This window comes from Anolis carolinensis, unplaced genomic scaffold (assembly GCF_035594765.1).
Source record: "Anolis carolinensis isolate JA03-04 unplaced genomic scaffold, rAnoCar3.1.pri scaffold_25, whole genome shotgun sequence".
In the NCBI taxonomy this organism is placed as follows: Eukaryota; Metazoa; Chordata; class Lepidosauria; order Squamata; family Dactyloidae; genus Anolis; species Anolis carolinensis.
The window spans coordinates 311,573-335,342 of record NW_026943834.1 but is presented as its reverse complement, the minus strand read 5'-3'; the positions used below and the strand labels follow the sequence as shown (position 1 = coordinate 335,342).

Here is a 23,770-nt window from a genome sequence, read left to right as displayed (position 1 = left end):
TTGTATGAAACTAAGCAGCACAAAAAAGAAACTGCTTACTAAGCTTCTGAGCTGGAAGACCCCCAACAGACATAGATAAATGTGTTTTCTATCATATTAATTGAGCAGCTGAACTGCTTCCAAGAGAATCCAATCAGCTCTGATCGTTAAATTAATGAATAGAGCCCCTCTTAAGAACAGTCCGTCAAAGCTGTAATTCTCTCCCTAAGTTATCTTTATGGAAAAGACGGAAAGTTTATGGATGACTCTACTTGCAAAAGAGCATTTACGGAAAGTACCGTATATACTCGAGTATAAGCCGACCCGAATATAAGCCGAGGCACCTAATTTTACTACAAAAAAACCAAAAACTGGGAAAACATTGACTCAAGTATAAGCCGAGAAATAAAAACAGATACCAATAAAATTACATTAATTGCGGCATCAATAGGTTAAATGTTTTTGAATATTTACATAAAGCTCAAATTTAAGATAAGACTGTCCAACTCTGAACAAATCATTATACTCATCTTCTTCAATGTAAATGTCCTTATGTATCATTTTAATAATAATAGAATAAAATAATACATGTAATAATAATAATAATAATAATAATAATAATAATAATAATAATAAAATACAGGAAAATAATACATGTAATAATAAATAGAGTAAAATAATAAATGTAATAATAAGATTAGAGTGAAATAATAAATGTATTATTAATAATAATAAAAATAGCATAAAATAAATGTACAGTAGAGTCTCACTTATCCAACATAAACGGGCCGACAGAACGTTGGATAAGCGAATATGTTGGATAGTAAGAAGGGATTAAGGAAATGCCTATTAAACATCAAATTTGACAGAAAAAGTAATACGCAGTAATGCTATGTAGTAATTACTGTATTTACGAATTTAGCACCAAAATATCATGATGTATTGAAAACACTGACTATAAAAATGTGTTGGATAATCCAGAATGTTGGATAAGCGAGTGTTGGATAAGTGAGACTCTACTGTAATAGTAGCAACAATAATAGAGAAAAATAATAAATGTAATAATACCAATAATAATAGAGAAAAATAATAAATGTACCATATATTCTCGAGTATAAGCTGACCCAAATATAAGCCAACCAGGACCCTCACCTGAGTATAAGCCAAGGGGGGGGGGGTTCAGTCCTAAAATAGGGCTGAAAAACTAGGCTTATACTTGAGTATATACAGTAAATGATTGGTTTCTCTCTTATCTACTATATATGATAGGTAGGTCCTTGTGGGTCATTGCCCAATGTTTGGGATTTGCAGAACGTGACAAACCGATCCTGTCTGCATAGGTGAAACCAGGTGAAGCAACCAAACGGCACATGATTGGAGGTTCCGCCTCTCACCTGTGTGGCTATCCAAAGCGACTCCGAGGATGGGAACGATCCTGCCTCCTTCCGGGTCTCTCATGGGCGCCCCGATCTCAAGCGGGGACACCGTTCCCGTCAGAGGGTTCAGGTAGGTCCCGCCCAAGGTCAGCCGCTGGCCCGTCTGGGGGTGAAGGGTCACTGCGAGGATCGGCACCTCGATCCCCGACGCTGGGTCCTGCATGAAGCCCCCCAGCTGGAACACCTTCTCCGGCTGCAGGACGGGCATGTTGCTTTTGACCGGGAGGCCGGTGCTGGGGCAGATGGGGTACGGGACGTAGGGGAAGATGGGCATCGCGGAGTTACGGAGCTCACCTGCGGAGAGACACAGATTGTACGAAAGCATGGCACATTTTGATCGATTGTGTTGTGACTCAGCTGGAACTTAGAACCTGATAGATTCTGATGAGGAAAGAGAGATTCAGGTTCAAAATATCCCCGAAAGGCTTGTTTCCCACAGGCAGGTTTGGAGTTGATGATCCTGAACCCAGTGAAGCCAGTCAGGTGCACAGTGACTTGATAATGGAGGATGGGAGGTTGGAAGATTCCCAGCTTACTAATGAATGTCAGCGAGTTAACGAGCAAACTGACCTTGATGGGATGGACTCCCTAGATAGAGCTGAGCGTTTGGATTTGAGAGTGCGGCGTAGTATAAGGATTGCAAACCGACAGCGGAGGTGAGAGGGCAAAGGAATGTAGGAAGGAAGGAAATTACCTCCTCCCCATGAACATAATGAAAAAAATGAAATCTTAGGAGCCACCCACCAGTTAATGTGGTTCAGCAGGACCATAAAGAGTGACTCTTACCAGATGCCAAGTCCACCATAGGTATGAGCTTAAAGCTGATGGGATCGAAGCCAATGTTCCCAGCGATGGGAAGCACTTTCCCAGTGTCAGGATGGAGGAAATGGTCTGCAGGCACGCTCTTCGTGGAGTGGTTGGCCAACAGCATGACCGCGTCATCTCTGGGCACCATCAATCCAGTGGTGGCAACTTGACGCAGAACCTCATGCGCCTTGATGGCTCCATCTGGTCCTAGAATAGCAATGAAGACATGAAAGAAGTACAGATGCCTCTGTATTATCAGCCGGAACTTTGGAGGAGATTTGCTCCAGTCTTCGTGTGGCCGAGTTAGTTGTGAGCAAAGTTGGGAGATGTAGGCCCCGTCTACACTAGTCCATATTTCCTAGACTCTTAGTAGTATATGACAACGCTTGGAGAAGACTAGACCAGGTCCATCCAAAACCTTGGACACCTCTTTCCCAAGCTACATCCTATGGGAATATTGGGATTTGTAGTATGGTGAGACACTAAAGCTCACTGTGGAACAATTTCCAAATAGTGCACAAAATTACATATTCTAGAAGCCCATGGGATGAAGCCACTCATATAGTGTAGAAGAGGTCCATCTTGACAATGGAGACCCATTGGAAAGCCAATGTTGGAAAGCATCCACTGACCCACAAGTTCCTCCTTGGTGAGCAGCCTGGTCTTCTCTTTGTTCACCAGGTGGGCCCCGGTACCTTCTCCCAGAATCCCCCATTGCTTGAGCCGGTGGCCTTCTTTGATGATGACGCTGGACATTTGATGGCTGGCAGCATCTATGAGGTTTAATAACCTGAAATGAGAACATGAACAATATTGTACATCTGTCTCCAGGTGAACGTAGCTCTCTTATTCATGATAATACTCTAACAAGTGTCCTTCAACAAGTGAGATGAGATGGGTTTCTCACCGATCCATTTATTGTGGATCATCTGCCTTGATATTCTGGGTTATATGGCTGTGTGGAAGGGACCTTAAGCTCCAAAAAGTAACTTACCCAAGTACTACTTTGGTGGAAGACCTTTTTTGCCTCAGTCTTCTCCCAAAAGGAATCGGTGTTCAAGATGACCAATATGAAGCTAAAATACTAGAGTTGTAAGAGACCTCATGGGCCATCCAGTCCAACCTCCTGCCAAGAAGCAGGAAATCGCATTCAAAGCACCCTCAACAGATGGCCATCCAGCCTCTGCTTAAAAGCCTCCAAAGAAGGAGCCTCCACCACAGTCCGGTGGGGAGAGTTCCACTGCCGAACAGCTCTCACAGTGAGAAAGTTCTTCCTGATGTTCAGGTGGAATCTCTTTTCCTGAAGTTTGAAGCCATTGTTCCATTGTATTTTTAAAAAATACAATTTTCTTTACATTGACACAAAATAAACAGGGCATCACACGCCCCACATTTTGGAAAGATTTGCACACCTACTGATTTTTAGGGAATTCTTAAAAGTTATGCCCAATTTTTTCCCATTTCTGACACTAAATTTTCCCCATTATTCTTGGCCTTCTGTCCCTAAAGCAGCAGCAAAAGATCCCTACATGTGAATGGCAAAATTTACAACTAAAGCCCTTCTGACTGAATTGGATGATAAATATGAAATGATTTTTTTTGTCATACACAAAATGTGATTCAACTTTTTAAAGCCTTTGGTTTGTTCAGTTCTCAGCACAGATTGAAGTGTGGAATGAAGAAGTAAAGACCAGTTCTCTAGAGAGATCAGGGTTGCAAGGTCTGTTATGTTCTTCTATATAAGAAAGGTACACAGTGGAATGGACTGTTCTGACCTTTGCAACTCCCTGTGTTAGTGCTTCCTTAGACATTCGAAATACTGTTTGCAAAAGTCTGTCCCTATAAAAAATCCCATTAAAGTTTTCCTGTTTATTAATCTATGGGTGGACAACCTAGCTGTCTTGTTACATCAATTTTAAAAAAGCAAGCATAGCAGTTGAAGTCCAGCTGGTTTCTAAAATTTTAGAACCCATTGGTGCAAGAGAGATATGGTTTTGCTTAGGCCAGAGTGGTAGCCAGAAAAATTCTGGAAGGGAGAAAAGAGAAGAACAATGTTCTTTGAAATGTCAGATTAATTTAGTATCCATGCAACTATTACATCCAAGCCTCATCATACTTGTAAATATTATTTTGTGACATATAGGACAATTATCTTTATAGTTTCAATGTAGTGGAAAGACTTGTTGCTATAGTTATTATTTTATTTTATTTATTTACTTTGTTTTATAACCTGCCCTCTCTTCCTCACTGAGGGACTCAGAGCAGCTAACACTCGGCAACGATTTGATGGCATTCAACATGATCCAATACTAATAAAAATACATAAACTCGCAAACACAGAAATTTCAACAGCAATATATAAAACATGATAAACAGTGTTACAACCATATTAGGCATGTGCAATCCATAAAAATGGTTCAAAGGGCATTTCAAAACTAGGGAGACCTGGCATTTCAATTCTAAAGTGTTTCTAAAGTATAATTGGTGAAAATTTCATTACTATAATGAGAGCAATGACATTTCGTTACTTTCTGATTATTGTAATTTCTCATTAATTACTTTAATTGGGGAAACTTCAGGGGCCCCTCTCTCCCCCATTTTACAGCTATTGGAGTGAAACTGTTAGACCACCAAATTTTAGAACATTTCACTTATCCACAGATTTTTGGGGAATTTTCATCTTTAAAAAAAAACAATTGTTAAAAACTGCAAGAGCCATCTCTTTGAATTTTCTATACAATGACACAAGATAACAGAGGATCATTCCTCCCAATGTTCCAAAATATTAATACAGCTACTGATTTTAGGGAATTCTTAAAGTTTTGACAAAAAAAAGTTTTTTAAAAAAAGTCACAGCAGCTCTCTCATTGAGTGTCTCACATATTAACCAATAGAAGCCAATACCAATACATTTTCATAGAATCCTAGCATTGGTGGGAACCCCCAAGGTCCATCTAATCCTTTTGTCCAGGCAGAAGGGCACCATCCATACTCTCCTGACAGATGGCCTTCCAGCCTCTAAACTAATTGATATGCTTTCCATTTTGAGTAGGAAGGGATCCACCCTGCAGTGTACAGTGTTTTACTTACTAAAAGTGCCATACAGTCTCAGTCCTCCTCTTTGCAGATTGAACAATTTATTGGAATCTGGCTGGCGTCTGCTATGGAAGGACGGAAGAAAAAGGAAGAAATTAGTAAGACATCTTCCTAGGCACATTTCTGGCTGGTTACACACAGGAAAAAAGTCTGCTCCAGCCCAGGTATAATAAACCCAGATTTGGATGGGCTTCTGTCCCCACACCAGACTGAAAAACTTGCACTTGCCACTGGGTATCTAGATGCCCTCCCATAACCTTCTGGGAAGGCAGTGAGATGCCTACACCCCCTCTCCAAACCTCTTAAAACCCACTTTTAAAATAAACATAACTGCGTACTGAACAATTTTTTACATGGCTATTAAAATATAAGTTACAATGAATATAATAGTTTTCTTTTGTTTGGATCTTAAACATGTTTATTAGAAGTAAATCTCAATGAGGGATCAGTTCAAAGTAGAAATGTAGTAATTATTTGACAGTGCATTTTTATTTCCTTTTTCATTTCTTTGTGTGTGTGTGTGTACAAATGTCTAGGCTAGAATGTACAAATTCCACACAACCCATCCTACAAAAGCAATCTTAAAGCAAGTGACAATCATTATCATGGCCACAGATAAGTTACTACATTGATGTGAATACAGTATAACTTATTTTGCTAAAAAAATAAATCTATTCAGAAGAATGATACAATGGTATAAATCCAAAATTATCCATAATAGAAACACTATATATAACTTTTATAACTTATTTCCAAGAAAATCATATTTGCTCAGAATAATAAGAGATAAGTTATATTCACATTAATACAACTTAATTCTAAGTAAATACAAATAAACGCAGAGTACTACGAGATTGATATGAAGGTCCAAGCCCAGACTTAGTCCCAATGGAAAATATTTACATCAGTAGAATTTGTTTCCAAGAAAATGTTAATGGAGCAAGAAAACTATAATGGGCTAAATCCAATGTTGGCTACAGTAGTGCCATTGAAATGCAACAAATGTGCAAATGTCCACTTATTTATTAAATATCTCATTTGATAGTTTAGTTACGTTTATATCCTGCTTTTCCTCTAATGAGCTGCTGACAGTGTACATAGCTTTCCTGTTATGGTTGAGCCTCATGGCTCTGCTACTGGGAGACGTGGGCGTAAGACTCCTCGAGAGTCAGATACTCTCGAGGAGCGAGAAAGAAAGCGGCTGCGAGATATCTTTGCAGAACCATCTGACGAGGATTCTTTTGAAGGGTTTACTGAGAGAATGGAGGAAGAGATGGTTAGCTCGGAAGAGGATGACATGGAATGGACTCGTGTAAGGGAGGATTTGGGTGCCACTGGCAATGATAGTATGGAAGGTGATTGGGGACCTTCAGGATTAGACCCATGGGCAAGCTGGAGGGATGGGACGGGATCCACAGCTGGGGATGCTGTGGGGCGTAGTCAAAGGTGTTCCAGTTCTGATGAGGAAAGTGATGAGGAAACGCCCGGGCTAAGGAGGGCAGCTGATAGCGATGAGGACTTGTAACTGGCATAAAATGGGGTTTGGGAGCAATAGCAAATTGCGTTGGGCAAGGTAATCTGGACGAACGCTTGGGATCTGTGTGGGAAGTTTTCCTGAAGACGGGTGTGATTCGTTTGCTGACTACCTTTGACCTTCCGTCGTCTTCTTGACGGACGCCATCTGCTTGTACTGGACATACGGACTGCTTGACTACGGCCTCGGATACTCCTACCTGTATTGGACCTGGTGAACTACAAACGTCTGCATCTACCTTACGACCTTCGGAACGGATTGGGACCTCGCTGAATGCTTAAGCCCTCGTCTGCTGTGTTTGTATCGGGAACCTGCCTGCTGTGTGGAGGAGTAACCTTTAAAGTTACTCAAAACATAGTTTTGGCAGCAGAGAAGCATCTGCTGCCAATTAGTTGCATTCCTTTGAACTCTTTGTTCACCAGTTTCTGTTTTGTTTATTCCCAGGCTGAAGCAAGCTGTTTTGATTTTACCCGGATTAAACTCCGGTTTAATCCGGTTTATCTTTTGAACGTTTTTCTTGCCTCTTTTTACTTTTAAGGCCAGTGTTTGCCTAGCCCTTGTCTTTTACGGGCATTTTGAGTTCTGTAACTCCAATAAACTCTGTTATCTTTTATCTTGTGGCGTTCTGTCCTTGACAGATTGCCCAACGCCCATAAAAAAGTTTTACTGCAGTAGTAAATTACGTCAAGAAGACGATGGAGGAGTTAAAGGCTCGTTTTGAGCAATTACAAATGGCTTTTAATGCTACTCAAGTAGCACAGTCAGTTAAAGGACATGTAATAACTCCTGAACGCTTTGATGGGTCGAGAAGCAAACTGCCAACTTTTTTGGCATAAATTGAGCTTTATTTTTCCCAGCTTAGTGCTCAAGCTTTTCCTACGGACACTAGCAAGGTGGCATTTATTTTGAGTTTGTTGACTGGTCCTGCAGGACAATGGGCCACTAATTTGATTTTGGGAAATGACCCAGTCAAGGACAATTTGAATAATTTCAAAAAGCTACTAATTGACACTTTTGGGGATCCTCTCCGTACGGAGAATGCTGGTTGGGCTCTGTATCGGTTGAAACAGGGAAAGGGGACTGTTTTGGATTATTTAAATAAGTTTAATTTGTACCGTCATCAGCTAGACTGGGGGGAAAATGCATTTATGCTTTTGTTTACTGCTGGTTTAAATGATTACCTCCAGGACGAATTGGCACGCTTGGAGCCGGCAGAAAATTGGGATGCCTTAGTATCTAAAGTGCTGCGTTTGGACGCCAGGTTCGAGTCCCGTAAACAATCTAAAGCAATGTGTGCGCCACCTATGTATGAACCCAAGGCACCTGTGGTAAAGGGGGACGAGCCTATGGAGCTTGGGGTGTTTAAAAAGCTGTCTATAGAAGAAAAGAACCGTAGGAGACAGCTGGGGTTGTGTTTGTATTGTGGAACTGCTGGGCATTTTGCCAGAAATTGTAATGCGAAACCTTCCCAGCTTTCGGGAAAAGGCCAGCCCTAGTGCGACGTGAGTCCAACGCATTAGGGCTTTTAAAGCAGTCAACTGAGGGGAAGAAGCATGTTTTTGTACCCATTTCGTTATCTGTTGGGGGAAAAGAACTTGTTTCTACTTTGGCACTGCTGGACTCAGGGGCTACGTCTCATATGTAGATATTGAATTTGCTAGGAAGCATGGCATTCCTATAGTGCGCAAAGCATGCGACGTGTGGGTGGAAGGAGCGGATGGGAGACTATTGGAGACTGGGGTGGTTAACCATGAGACCTCAGCAGTAATGTGGGAAGTACAGGGAGTAACGGGAACGTTTGTGTGGGATATTACGAGCTTACCCAGATACGATGTGATCCTGGGAATGGATTGGCTAGCTGTAGTAAATCCACAAGTGGACTGGGTGACGCGTAAGCTGACCTTTAAGAGGCAGGAATGTTTTACTCTGAACCCTACTCAGCCTGATATGGAGGGAGTGCCTGCTGAGTATGGGGAATTCTCAGACGTATTCTGTAAAAAGGAAGCGGACAAGTTGCCACCGCATAGGCCGTATGATTGCGCCATTAAACTAGCGGAGGGTGCAAGATTGCCAGCAGGAAGGTTGTACGCCTTGACTGTACCGGAAAGGCAAGCTTTAAGAGAGTTCCTCGATGAGAACTTAGCTAAGGGGTTTATTCGCCCATCTAGCTCTCCAACTGCGGCGCTTGTGTTCTTTGTTGCCAAAAAGACTGGGGACCTCAGGTTGGTTTGTGATTATCGGATCCTTAACAAATACACGGAATATTCCAGTATGTTCAGAAGCACAGTCCCCACCTCAAAGGTTTTATCAAAATATTTCCTAATAGTGGATTGTAAGAATACAGCAAACATGACAAAATTGCAGCTTGGGCCAAAACTAATAGAGAAAACTGTGCAAGAAAGAGAAACAGCTTTCAAAATACACACATTGCTAACAGATTTGTGTAAATGAGTGTTGTTTGGAAAACTTTTAGTGCTGCCAAATTTTTCAATTGATTTCCTTTTTGCCCTAGTAATAGAACCTCTAGCCAACCTAATTAGATCAGATAAAAGTATAAAAGGGTATAAGAGAGATAGAGAAGAAATAAAAATTAATTTATACGCAGACAATGCGATAGTCCTAATAGGCATTATAAAGGACTCAGTAAAGGCAGTAACAAAAGTAATCAAAAATTTTGAAAAGATCTCAGGCCTAACTTTTAATATCAGAAATTTTATATAAAAACCTGAATTGGAAGGAGTTAAAAGAAGCCTAATCTAGGGGTGAAACTGGGGGGAAAGAAGTTAAAATATCTACGCATTCACATGCCTAAAAATTTAAACAATATAATCCATTGTGGAAAAAAGTAAGTAAACAAATTAATGATTGGAAAAAATGGAATTGGGACATTACAACAAGGCTGAAGGCATATAAAATGATGATATTACCCAAATTTTTATACTTATTTCAGACCCTCCCTTTTAGCATTCCATCTAAAATAATTTAAAAAATGGAACAATACAATTAAAACATGGATAGTAGGTGCCAGTAAGAATAGAATTGTTAACACAGTATTTTTACTCGACAAATATTCTCTTGTTTATCCAATGGCTGAAATATTTCTCACCAAGCAACGGACTCTTCTCAAGTGGTCCAGTCTTTCTCTTCTCTTCCCCTTGGTTTGCTACATCATTAGGCTATTGTGCTTGATGTCCAATGAGCTCTTTCCACATTCCATGCATTGATATGGCTTCTCTCCAGTGTGGGTCATTTGATGCGAACGCAGATCTCTACTGTGATAGAAGCTCTTTTCACATTCCAAGCATTTATGTGGCTTCTCCCCTGTGTGGATCCGTTGATGGGAACACAGATTGCTACTCCTACTGAACTTCTTTCCACATTCCATGCATTGATATGGCCTCTCTCCAGTGTGGGTCCTTTGATGCGAACGGAGATCCCCACTGAGACAGAAGCTCTTTCCACATTCCATGCATTTATGTGGCCTCTTCTCTGTGTGGAACCTTTGATGGGAACACAGATTGCTACTGGAACTGAAAGTCTTTTTACATTCCATACATTGATATGGTTTCTCTCCTGTGTGGATCCTTTGATGCGAACGCAGATCTCCACTGAGACAGAAGCTCTTTCCACATTCCATGCATTTATGTGGCTTCTCCCCTGTGTGGAACCTTTGATGGGAACACAGATTGGTGCTAGAAGCAAAGCTCTTTCCACATTCCATGCATTTATAGGGCTTCTCCCCTGTGTGGGTCCTTTGATGGGAACACAGATTGCTACTAGAACTGAACCTCTTTAAACATTCAGTGCATTCATATGGCTTCTCCTCTGTGTGGGTCCTTTGATGTGAACACAGATCTTCACTGCGACAGAAGCCCATTCCACATTCCATGCATTTATATGGCTTCTCTCCTGTGTGGCGCCTTTGATGGGAATATAGATTGTCACTCCGACTGAAGCTCTTTCCACATTCCGTGCATTTATATGGCTTCTCCCCAGTGTGGGTCCTCTGATGAGTAAAGAGATTGTCACTTCGACTGAATCTCCTTCCACATTCTATGCATTCAAAGGGCTTCTCCCTAGTGTGGGTCCGTTCATGTACAGTAAGATAACTTCTCCCAGTGAAACATTTTCCACATTCCATACACTGATGAAACTTTCCCCCTGAGCGTAATGTGGAATAGGGATGCAGAAGGCTTTCCATTCCTTTAAATTTATGATTCAAATATTAGCCAGAAGGGTACAGATATGAACTCTTGAAGGGAATAATATTTCTTCTTCTCAGTCTTTGTATTGCTGCTGTCTTCTGGTCTCTTTCCTAAGCCCTTTTTTTCACAGCACAGGCTTCCCTTTCCCCCTTGATTAGACAGGTATGTAGCCTGAAATATATTTTTCTTCTATTTATTTCTTGGTCTTGTCATTGCTGTGTAGCTGCAAGTCATTTCAGACTTAGAGCATCCCTAGGGCAGAGCTCTCACAAGGTGTTCTTTGCAAGATTTGTTCAGAGGTTACCTGCCAGATGAACGAGAAGAAAAACAGTATTTCAACGTGGAAAGAGCTCATTGGACATCAAGCACAATAGCCTAATGATGTAGCAAACCAAGGGGAAGAGAAGAGAAAGACTGGACCACTTGAGAAGAGTCCGTTGCTTGGTGAGAAATATTGTAACACCTGCTCAATAAAGAACAACCCCTGCCCAGATACAAAGGGTACAGTGACCCAATATTCTGTTTGTGAGATTTTTTTTGCACTGCACTTTAACACTTTAACCTAACCTTTGTAAAAAAAATGAGATCTTACAATATGGCCAGCACAAAATGAAGCTAAGGTTGGAAAAACATTTCCTTTCTAGACCCTCTGCTTTCTGACAACACAACTCAGATGAATGAACAGACTACCCCATGCAATCAGTCTTGGGAGAAAAATACTTCATTGCCTTGTGTGGATTTCTACTGAGCCAGAAAAAAGACGTTCCTGGTCTTCTTTATCACTGCAGTATGGTTCTTGTCCCCTGTTTCTAAAGCAAAATACATGGAGATATTGACAGCACAGCAGACAGCAAAGTTCCTTTGATAGATTGCAGTCATACAAAAATTATGCCACGTCATACAAAAATTATGTATGAACAAATGCAGACATAAAACAACTACAAAGTGAAAGGCAAAGGCAAAATTCTATACTTAGGCAACAAAAACAGAGACATGCATGCAGAAGGACAGGATGGAGAGTACTGGGTCTAGCATTAGTACATGAGAGAAAGGATAGAGTGGAAACTGGTGGATACACAAGGATAAACTGAGGAGACATGATAGCCATGTACAAATACGTGAAGGGAAGTCATAGGGAGGAGGGAGCAAGCTTGTTTTCTGCTGCCCTGCAGACTAGGACGCAGAACAACGGCTTCAAACTACAGGAAAGGAAATTCCACCTGAACATCAGGAAGAACTTCCTCACTGTGAAAAAGGCTGTTCGGCAGTGGAACTCTCTCCCCCGGGCTGTGGTGGAGGCTCCTTCTTTGGAGGCTTTTAAGCAGAGGCTGGATGGCCATCTGTCGGGGGTGCTTTGAATGCGATTTCCTGCTTCTTAGCAGGGGGTTGGACTGGATGGCCCATGAGGTCTCTTCCAACTCTACTATTCTATGATTCTACACCCCCAGAGCGGGTCTGAATCCTGCTGCCCTCCAGATGTTGCTGTATTCAACCCTTCCCACACAAACAGACAGTGGATAATGGGGACTGGAGTCCAGTAATATCTGGGGTTGGGATGGGAGAAATGTTGTCTGTCTAGTTCTGCTCAATTCAGCCAATTTTAGAAAGGACAATTTGTAGCCAATTCAGAGAAAGGAAATGATGGGAAAAGTTAAAAATGTAAAGACAGCAGGACATTTTTGGTTTGTAAAAATCCTGGATTTGCTCAGGGGACCATATTGTGGACAGAACTATGATGATGTGTTAAAGACTATGTTTGTGTTACGGCTAAAGGGGCAGGAAGGAATCCATCAAGTTCACTACAACCACAAAAGGCCCATTTGCAGGGTTTATTTTTTTGAAGATCACCTGTCAGCTGAGCTGAGACCGTCATCTGGGTAGTGCCAGGCTTGTTTCCTAAGCAGCGCATTGTATAGCTTGCACCATCAGACCAGTGCCCCCCCCAATTAACCAGTGAATTTATTGACCACATTCCCAAATACCATGGCATCCCTCTTAGAATAATTACAGATCACACGGCCCAATTTGCCTCAGTTTTGGAGAGGACTCTTACGATTATTGGAAATACAGCCAGCTATACATCCTGCTTATTGCTCTCAAATTTATTGGCCCAACTGAAAGCTTCAAGCAGGTGCTTCAGTACGTCTTGCATTGCTATCTTAATCTCCAAGGAGATGACTGGCTGGGACTGCTCCCTTTTGCTGAGATGACTTATAGCACGTTCCTTGTAGGTTTAAGCTGTTTTTTTTTTAAAATAGTGGTAATGTTGGATTCTATTTCAATGTTTGTGTGTTTTTGTGTTGCTTTTATCGTTACCCGCTTTGGGTCTACTTTCAAGAGAAATAAAGCAAGATAGAAATAATGATGATGATGATAATTGTAATAATATAACCCTGTAAATTGCAAGACTGGATGTCCATCCCCTTTGACTCCTGGCATCGTCAGATTGGGCACTGAAGGTCAAAGATGTCTGGCCTCACACAGAAGAGGAACTGGAACAGGCCAAAGAGATTTGGAGAAGACATGCAGAGGGAAAAGGAAGAGCAAACGGGAATCTGAAACCCCTGCAATCTGTGTAGTTGCTTTCAATTTTTTTTAAAGCAAGGCTTCCAAGTATATTGGTCCTTTTACAGTCCTTTTACGGTCCTTTCTCTAACCGCCAAACTGGACCTCCTCAAAAACTCTCAACATTTGCACCGTGTTTTTCATTTTAGCTTGCTGAAGCCTCAGTCAGGGGCTTACCACACAACCTCATCACCCCTGCTCTTGATAGTGATTAAATATATGTATATGGTCTGGGACCAGACTTGGCACAGAGAAGCCAATTTACTTGTCCGAACGGATCTCCTCCTATGAACCAATAAGATCACTAAGATCATCTGGAGAGGCCCTGCTCTCGGTCCCACCTGCCTCACAAGCACGGCTGGTGGGAATGAGGGCCAGGGCCTTCTTGGTGGTGGCTCCCCAGCTGTGGAACACCCTCCCTGGAGATATCTGACAGGCTCCTACCCTTCTGGGTTTCAGAAGGGCCGTGAAAACATGGTTGTGTGCCCAAGCTGTTGATGAGTAAATGATAAAGTCGACATGCCCTGATTTAAGGATGAAGCATGAGGATCTTGGGTGTATCGAATTAATTATATATCTATGTTTTTACGGTTTTTATAATGTATTTAACAATGGAGCCTTTGATGGCCTAGGGGATAAAAGCCTTGTGACTTGAAGGTTGGGTTGCTGACCTGAAGGCTGCCAGGTTCAAATCCCACCCGGGGAGAGCGCAGATGAGCTCCCTCTATCAGCTCCAGCTCCACGCGGGGACATGAGAGAAGCCTCCCACAAGGATGGTAAAAACATCCCCTGGGCAACGTCCTTGCAGACGGCCAATTCTCTCACTCCAGAAGCAACTCTGGTTGCTCCTGACATGAAGAAGAAAAATAAACAGTGTTATTAATAGATCTATATGTATTGTTTTGCTTTTATGATTGTATTCTTTGCGCATTAAATTTTGCCAATTTTTGTAAGCCGCCCTGAGTCCCCTCGGGTGAGAAGGGCGGGATATAAATGTTATAAATAAATAAATTAATAATAAATAAGCCCCATGAGCAACTGAACATACTGCAGGGGTTAGTGCAGGTGTCCCCAAACTAAGGCCCAGGGGCTGGATGCGGCCCTCCAAGGCCATTTACCTGGCCCCCGCCCTCAGTTTTACACTTAGGCTCGGCCAAAGTCTGAAATGACTTAAAGGCACACAACAACTACAATCCTACTTGACTATCTCATTGGGCAGAAGCAGGCCCACACTTCCCACTGAAATCCTGATAAGTTTACAGTATGTTGGTTAAAATTGTTTTTATTTTTAAATATTGTATTGTTCTTTCATTTACTAATATTGTAAATGAAATATTGTAAATGAATAATATGGCAATATAATATATTGTGTATACATACAATATTGATAATGATATTATAATGTAATACAGTATAATATTTATTTATTTATTGCAGTATTTCTACCCCGCCCTTCTCACCCAATAGGGGACTCAGGGTGGCTAATAATAATTTAAAAATATCATAATATTGTATAATATATTAATATTAATTATATATTAAATGTAATATTACTAATAATATTACAGTATAATGGTATAGTACAATATAGTAATACAGTAGAGTCTCACTTATCCAACACTCGCTTATCCAACGTTCTGGATTATCCAACGCATTTTTGTAGTCAATGTTTTCAATACATTGTGATATTTTGGTGCTAAATTCGTAAACACAGTGATTACTACATAGCATTACTGTTTATTGAACTACTTTTTCTGTCAAATTTGTTGTATAACATGATGTTTTGGTGCTTAATGTGTAAAATCATAACCTAATTTGATGTTCAATAGGCTTTTCCTTAATCTCTCCTTATTATCCAACATATTCGCTTATCCAACGTTCTGCCGGCCCGTTTACGTTGGATAAGCGAGACTCTACTGTATTGTGCTATGCTAATAATATGCTAATAGGAGCCCCGGTGGTGAAGTGCATTAAAGCACTGAGCTGGAGACTGAAAGGTCCCAGGTTCAAACCCCGGGAGCAGCGGGAGCGGCTGCTGTTAGTTCCAGCTCCTGCCAACCTAGCAGTTCGAAAACATGCCAATGTGAGTAGATCAATAGGTACCGCTCTGGTGGGAAGGTAACGGCGCTCCATGCAGTCATGCCAGTGGCCACATGACCTTGGAGGTGTCTACGAACAACACCGGCTCTTCGGCTTAGAAATGGAGATGAGCCCCAACCCCCAGAGTCAGTCACGACTGGACTTAACGTCAGGGGAAACCTTGACTTTTACCTAATAATATAATATATTGTATGTACATACAACTTGTAAGCCATTCTGAATCTCCTTCGGGGTGAGAGAGGGTGGGGTATAAATGTAGTAAATAAATAAGTAACTGTTGCTGGGAGGGTTTTTTGCACCACAAATAAGGTGTGTGCAGTGTGCATAGTAATTTGGTCATTATGTTTTCAAATGATACTTCGGCCTCTCAACAATCTGAGGAACCATGAAACGGCCCTCCACGTAAAAAGTTTGAGGACCCCTGGGTTAGTGGGAATGGACCTTGATTTTGGGAATTCAGAAATACTGTGACCCCCACCGACAATGGACCAGGACCAAATTTGGCACAGAGAAGCCCCATGACGAATTGAACATACTATAGGGGTTAGTGGGAGTGGACCTTGATTTTGGGAATTGTAGTTCACCTGCATCCAAAGAAACTGTGACCCCCACCGACAATGGACTGGGACCAGACTTGGCAGAGAGAAGCCCCATGACCATCTGAACAGGCTGCAGAGGTTAGTGGGAATGGACCTTGATTTTGGGAGTTATAGTTCACCTACATCCAGAAATACTGTGACCGCCACCAACAATGGACCGGGACCAAATTTGGCATAGAGTGGACCTTGATTTTGGGAATTGTAGTTCACCTGCATCCAGAAATACTGTGACCGCCACCAACAATGGACCGGGACCAAATTTGGCATAGAGTGGACCTTGATTTTGGGAATTGTAGTTCACCTGCATCCAGAAAGCACTGAACCCAGTTCTGACGTCAGATGTGGACCAAACTTGGCACACAGACCCAACATGACCAACTGTGCATACAGGCCTGCTTTCGGGGTGACTTTCCTTGGCATATGGGAGTTGTAGTTCACCCTTATCCAGAGAGCCTAGAACCCAGCCAACGACGGATCTGGACCAAACTTAAGTGGTATTACTCAACATCCCAAAACAAACAAGGCCTTCGCCTAAGAACCCGGGCACCGCCGGGTCCACAAACTAGTTGGGATCAATCAAGGCAGGCATTCAGAGGCCTTCCCCCTTCCCCCCAATCCTCGCCATTCCCCCAAAAAAGAAGGAAAGAGGAGTTGGGAGCACAAAGGCCTTACCTCCTCCTCCCTCTCTCTCCGGAAGGCCTGTCTTTCTCCCTTCTCCTCCGGAAGTGAGCTCAGAGAGAATTGCGTCACCTACTTCTCTTCCGTTTCCTCTCTACTTCCGCCCGGTCTAAACATGGCGGCAGCGGGCAGGCGAACCATAGAGGGGCGTGGCCTGGCTGTATTGATCTGTAGCAGGGGTCCCCAAAGTAAGGCCCGGGGGCCGGATGCGGCCCATTGAAGCCATTTATCCGGCCCCCACGGCACAAGGGCAGAAGGGGGTTGGGCTAAATGACCCAAGGGGTCTCTTCTTCTCTTACAACCCCTATTATTATTATTATTATTATTATTATTATTATTATTAACATTGAGGCTGGGTGGCCATCTGTCAGGGGTGCTTTGCTTGTGTTTTCGGTGCACAAAGGCAGTAGGGGGTTGGACTCAATGGCCCAAAGGGTCTCTTCCAACCCCTTTATTATTACTATTGCTATTATTATTATTATTATTATTATTATTATTATTATTATTAACATTGAGGCTGGGTGGCCATCTGTCAGGGGTGCTTTGCTTGTGTTTTCGGTGCACAAAGGCAGTAGGGGGTTGGACTCAATGGCCCAAAGGGTCTCTTCCAACCCCTTTATTATTACTATTGCTATTATTATTATTATTATTATTATTATTATTATTATTATTATTATTAACATTGAGGCTGGGTGGCCATCTGTCAGGGGTGCTTTGCTTGTGCTTTTGGTACACAAAGGCAGAAGGGGATTGGACGCAATGGCCCAAGGGATCTCTTCCAACCCTCTTTTTATTATTATTGCTCTTATTATTATTATTAATTATTATTGCTCAGTGGCCAACTATAGTCCGGCCCTCCAACGGTCCGAAGGATTGTGAACTGGCCCCCTGTTTAAAAAGTTTGGGGACCCCTGATCTGTAGGAAGAGAATGAGAGAGAGGAGGCTGGGATGAGGCTCGTCCTTCCCAAGCTCCTTTAGACTCTATCATCCAGAATCCCGGGCCATTGCCTGAGGCAGCAGAGGCTTCTGGGAGCTGTAGTCCAAAGAGAGGACTACAGTGACATGGGAAGCCTGGGAATCTCCTGCTGCGTGCCCCCTTCTGGACTACAACTCCCATCATCCCTGCAGAAAGAAGGCTTTGGCAGGAGGGTTGTGGATGCTGGGAGCTGGAGTCAGTCCCAGAGAAGTCTCCCGACCAAGGCTTTTTTTTTTTTCATCACTCCATCGCATAGACTCCTAGAGTTGGAAGAGACCTGGTGGGCCATCCAGTCCAACCCCATTCTGACAAGAAGCAGGAAAATCGCCTTTAAAGCACCCCCGACAGATATCCATCCAGCCTCTAAAGAAGGAGCCTCCGCCACACTCTGCAGCAGGGAGTTCCACAGTTGAACAGCTCTCACAGTCAGGAATGTCTTCCTGATGTTCAGGTGGGATCTCCTTTCTTTCCTGTCATTTGAAGTCGTTGTTCCTGATCTCCAGGATTGGTACAACAATCATAGTCACCATAAGTATGTGCCTATGTTTATGTTTATGTAGGGACCATAAGCCAGAAAAATAGTAAACTAGCCCGGGGCTGTGGCGCAGACGGGAGAGCAAGCCAGCTGCAATTAACTGCAATGAACCACTCTGACCAGGAGGTCATGAGTTCGAGGCCCTCTCGGAGCCTATGTTTGTTTGTCTTTGTTCTATGTTAAAAGGCATTAAATGTTTGCCTATATGTGTAATGTGATCCACCCTGAGTCCCCTTCAGGGTGAGAAGGGTGGAATATAAATGCTGCAAATAAATAAATAAAATAAATAAACTATTGCCTATGTAGCTTTGCCTGTGCATATGCCCCTCCCTCCCTTCCTGTGAGCTGGTGCCTTTCTCCAGGAAGTTTCAAAGAGAGAAGAAAGCTCGGAGTAAACAAGTTAGGTCATTGGTATCACTTGTGCCAAAATAGGTGTGGAAGGTGGGGAAGACCCTCAGCCATAGATCAATTTTAGATAAGCCGAGATATAAATTCTTTGTTTGCTACGCACATGTTGTGACGGCTATTTGTATCTGCTATTTTGCCTTATCATCAGCTGTGATAACAATAAAATGCTTGTTTTATTGCTCTCCTGGAATTCTCTCCTTTTCCTCCCTCCGGGCTAGTCTCCAACATTTAGAATACAGTAGAGTCTCACTTATCCAAGCCTCGCTTATCCAAGCCTCTGGATTATCCAAGCCATTTTTGTAGTCAATGTTTTCAATATATCGTGATATTTTGGTGCTAAATTCGTAAATTCAGTAATTATGAATTAATTACTGCGTATTGAACTACTTTTTCTGTCAAATTTGTTGCATAACATGATGTTTTGGTGCTTAATTTGTAAAATCATAACCTAATTTGATGTTTAATAGGCTTTTCCTTAATCCCTCCTTATTATCCAAGATATTCGCTTATCCAAGCTTCTGCTGGCCCGTTTAGCTTGGATAAGTGAGACTCTACTGTACTAAGAACACGAAAAGGCCTTGAATGGAAGCAGGACTAAGTAAGTCTAATTAAGATTAAGTGAGGCATCAATATATCCACAATAACACACTGTAGTCAACTACGAGAAGATTCCAAGAACTTGCTTACTTAGGCGATCCCTCGTAGTTCGAGGATGATGGTCCTCCGTTCCTGTTGTCTTGAGGATGGGTTCTTAGGTGGCTGAAGAGACCTGTTCTTGATCTGCATGTTCTCCCGCAGTGAGGACATTGGTTTCCAGGTGGAAGGTGGTCCCGATCAGGGTTGGCTTGACGGGCCTTCCTCTTGGCACGTTTCTCCCTTAAGCCCTCCGTTCGTGCCTCATCGAACTCCGCAGCACTGCTGGTCACAGCTGACCTCCAATGAGAGCGCTCAAGGGCCAGGGCTTCCCAGTTCTCAGTGTCTATGCCACAGTTTTTAAGGTTGGCTTTAAGCCCATCTTTAAATCTCTTTTCCTGCCCACCAACATTCCGTTTCCCGTTCTTGAGTTCGGAGTAGAGTAGCTGCTTTGGGATAATCCAGAACCTTGGATAAGGGAGTCTTAGGCTCCTTCTTTGGAGGCTTTTAAACAGAGGCTGGATGGCCATCTGTCCGGGGTGCTTTGAATGCGATTTCCTGCTTCTTGGCAGGGGGTTGGATTAAATGGCCCTTGGGGTCTCTCCTTCCCTACCTGCCTGCCTGCCAGCAGTCTTTCTCCTGGCTGGCCGCTCAGACTTCATGCAGACCTCTGGGTTGCTCACCACAACAGGAATTCCAAAATATTCCATCTGAGTGGCTGAAGTAACAACAACTTAGCTTCTCTGGCCATTTACTGTTACACAAACATATAGCAAAATATCGTACAAAATTACTCTGTTATGTGTATATGGGTATTGGTGAAATATATAGTTTCGTCACCTCGGAAGCGAATTGAGGCAAGTCACTGATGGTGTAAGAGAATCAGCCGTCTTCAAAGATGAATGACTATTGGCATTAAATGTGTCCCACCTCCAAGATCTCTCATTATGTAAAAGTATTTGTTTTAAAGATATGTAGGTATATGCCAGGCATGGGCCAACTTCACACCTCCCCTTCCCCCTCCCCCCTTCCCCTCAGTATCTTTTTGTTTGTGTCTTTCTGTTTGTCCTCCCAACAACCACACCTGACCTGCCTCCCCTCTCCCTATCCTTTGCCTCTTCCAAACCATGGTACATACATAGAATAAAAGTCAGTTTGGTGTAGGAATATTTGGTCTGTATAATAGAGTACAAGGTAGCCAGTGCTAAACATGAGCTTATGCACCAATACGGTTTTTATTTTTATTGTTGAAGGTAACACATTTCAAATAGTAGACAGACAAAATAAAGTTACTTAACTTTAGTAAAAACATTACTAATGCTGGTTCTCATGTCTGTAATAATAATAATAATAATAATAATAATAATAATAATAATAATAATAATAATAATAATAATAATAACCACCATCAGAACAAATACAATCAAGGCCAAGATCGAAAATTCAGCAAATGACCCAAAATGCAGACTGTGCAAGGAAACCAACGAAACTATTGATCATCTCAGCTGCTGTAAGAAAATCGCAGATGGACTACAGAGGCACAACTGTGTGGTCAAAATGATTCATTGGAACTTAAGCCACAAGTACCACCTCCCAGCAGTAAAGAACTGATGGTATCGCAAACCTGCAAAGGGAGTGGAAAATGACCACACAAAGATACTATGAGACTTTCGAATCCAGACCTCACGGTTCTGGAAAAGAAAAAAAATTAGGATTATTGATGTAACAGTCAAATTGGCGAAAAACAACAGGAAAAACTCAGCCATGATCAGGACCTCAAGATCGAACTGCAAAGGCTCTGGCAGAAACCAGTAAGGGTGATCCCAGCACTGGGTGCCGTGCCAAAAGATCTCAGCCAGCATTTGGAAACGATACATATTGAGAAAATCGCCATCTGTCAGCTGCAAAAGGCCACCCGACTGGGATCTGCCACATCATCCGAAAATACATCACACAATCTTAAACACTTGGGAAGTGTTGGACTTGTGATTCTGTGATACAAAATCCAGCATATAGATCTTGTTTGCTGTGTCATACTCTGTCTTTGTGTCAATAGAGAGTAGATGAATAGGTACTGCTCCTGCGGGAAGGTAACAGCGCTCCATGCAGTCATGCTACATGACCTTGGAGGAGTCTATTTATTTATTTATTTATTTGCGACATTTATATACCGCCCTTCTCACCCCGAAGGGGACTCAGGGCGGTTTACAAGTATATATACATACAATATATTATATTATACAACTATATTGCAATATTATAAGTAATATTGCATGTAATATAAATATACAATTATAATAGTGAATTATAATTATTATTACATTGTATTACAACATAATATTATTATTAATATTACATGTATATAAATATATTATAATATTAGTATAGTATAATATTATTATATATCATTATATCATTAAATTATATCATTAAATGTCTACGGACAACACCGGCTCTTCTGCTTAGAAATGGAGATGAGCACCAACCCCCAGAGTCAGACATGACTGGACTTAATGTCAGGGGAAAACCTTTACCTTTTACCAACAATTCCTCAATACTTTTATTTCCCATACCACCATACTTCTCCACAGCAACAGGTGGCCAGGCACAGCTAGTACCTCATATATGGACTTTTAAAATATGAATTGTCACCTTGGCACAACCCCAGCGTTTCGTCATCAAGGCACATTAATCACGCACACTTAAAGTACTCAGTCAAGACATTTTGCATGAGCAATAAGGAATGGCTCTTCCCTTGGAGCGGTCAACCCCCCTGTTCAAGCAGCTTCACTGGCTGCCGATAATATTCCGGGCCCAATTCAAGGTGCAGGTTATTACCTATAAAGCTCTAAATGGTTCAGGACCTGCCTATCTTCATGACCGCGTCGTCCCCTATGAACCTACGCGCTCTCTGAGATCTTCCGGGGAGGCCCTCCTCTCGCTTCCGCCTTCCTCACAGATACGTCTGGTGGGGACGAGAGAGAGAGAGGGGGCCATCTCGGCTGTCCCCCCCCCCCCCCCCCCGCTCTGGAACTCCCTCCCCAGGGAGATTAGGTTGGCGCCTTCCCTACCATCCTTTAAGAAACAATTGAAAACCTGGATGTTTGGGCTGGCCTTTGGAGAGACAGCTATTGGATGACCAACCTCATTATAATTCTATTCTGAATGTTATTAGGTTCCTTTCATCGGAGTATTTTAATCTAATGATTTTATCTTATATTGCTGCTATAGTCCCCCCCCCCCCACCTTTAAAGTTGACGGATTTGCATTGGTGGTTGTTTGATATTATTACTGTTGTATAAACCTTTGTTTTAACTTCTGTTTTATCATCTTCTTGTGTTTTAAACTGTGTATATTGTTTAATGTATTCGCGCTGTTACTTTTGTAACGTTGTGAGCCGCCCCGAGTCCCCACGGGGAGATGGTGGCGGGGTATAAATAAAGGTTTTTTTTATTATTATTATTATTATTGGGCTTCGGATATGACCACTCAAGGTAGGGCACCTGTGGGCAAGATAACCACATTCCACTGGGGTAAAACCCTCCGCCCTCGGAAAGCGGAGATTACCCAAACTGTCTCGCTCCTTTGTCCACACGCCTGGCTGATCCTACTGTCAAAAGCCTCACCCGTTTGTTTCAATATTCAGCCTTTAGAAAGCCGGATTGTAGCGTGTCTGCCAGACACAGATGTATATTCCCACTTCTGCAAGACAATATCTGGCTGGCTTGAGCACCCCAGGGGACCTCACCAGCCATTCTATCCTCCATGAATCACTTTAATCCGGAGCCTCCGGTGGCCTAGGGGATAAAAGCTTCGTGTCTTGAAGGTTGGGTTGCTGACCTGAAGGCTACCAGGTTCGAGTTCCACCCGGGGAGAGCGCGGATGAGCTCCCTCTGTCAGCTCCAGCTCCATGCGGGGACATGAGAGAGGCCTCGCACAAGGATGGTAAAACATCCGGGCATTGTCCCCTGGGCAACGTCCTTGCAGACGGCCAATTCTCTCACTCCAGAAGCAACTCGGGTTGCTCCTGACTGACACGAAAAAAAAATGCACTGAAAAACCATCCCCGGTTCATTGTTTCCCGCCCGGCCCGCCTCCCTGCACGTGGCCTTTCTCCCCATCAGGATTCAAGGCATCGAATAACCTCATAAGCATTAAAACAAAATATTATTTTCTTTTAAAAAACCCAATTTAATATTAGTGTGTGGGCATAATAAA

General features: G+C 42.5%; 1 protein-coding gene and 1 long non-coding RNA gene across 8 annotated transcripts in view; one reads left to right on the top strand and one right to left on the bottom strand.

The window, feature by feature from the left end:
* Positions 1-17,093, bottom strand: part of LOC134294855 (uncharacterized) — a 46,965-nt gene extending 29,872 nt beyond the window's left edge. For 4 of the 7 annotated variants that reach the window (XM_062966620.1, XM_062966626.1, XM_062966628.1 and 1 more), the window contains exons 1-6: positions 16,994-17,069; positions 9,959-11,361; positions 5,313-5,383; positions 2,855-3,012; positions 2,202-2,429; positions 1,374-1,709 (exon numbers count right to left, since the gene is read on the bottom strand). In XM_062966620.1, the coding sequence (XP_062822690.1) occupies positions 1,374-1,709; positions 2,202-2,429; positions 2,855-2,978 (688 nt within the window). In that variant the 5' untranslated portion in view covers positions 2,979-3,012; positions 5,313-5,383; positions 9,959-11,361; positions 16,994-17,069. Of the gene's footprint in view, positions 1-1,373; positions 1,710-2,201; positions 2,430-2,854; positions 3,013-5,312; positions 5,384-9,958; positions 11,362-16,993 lie in introns of all 7 variants that reach the window. The other 3 variants (XM_062966625.1, XM_062966622.1, XM_062966621.1) reach the window with 3 other exon arrangements.
* LOC134294856 (uncharacterized) lies at positions 16,981-19,101 on the top strand. The gene is made up of 2 exons (XR_010001511.1): positions 16,981-18,427; positions 18,537-19,101. It is a non-coding gene; the product is annotated as an uncharacterized LOC134294856 (long non-coding RNA).
* Positions 19,102-23,770: the final 4,669 nt, after the last annotated feature.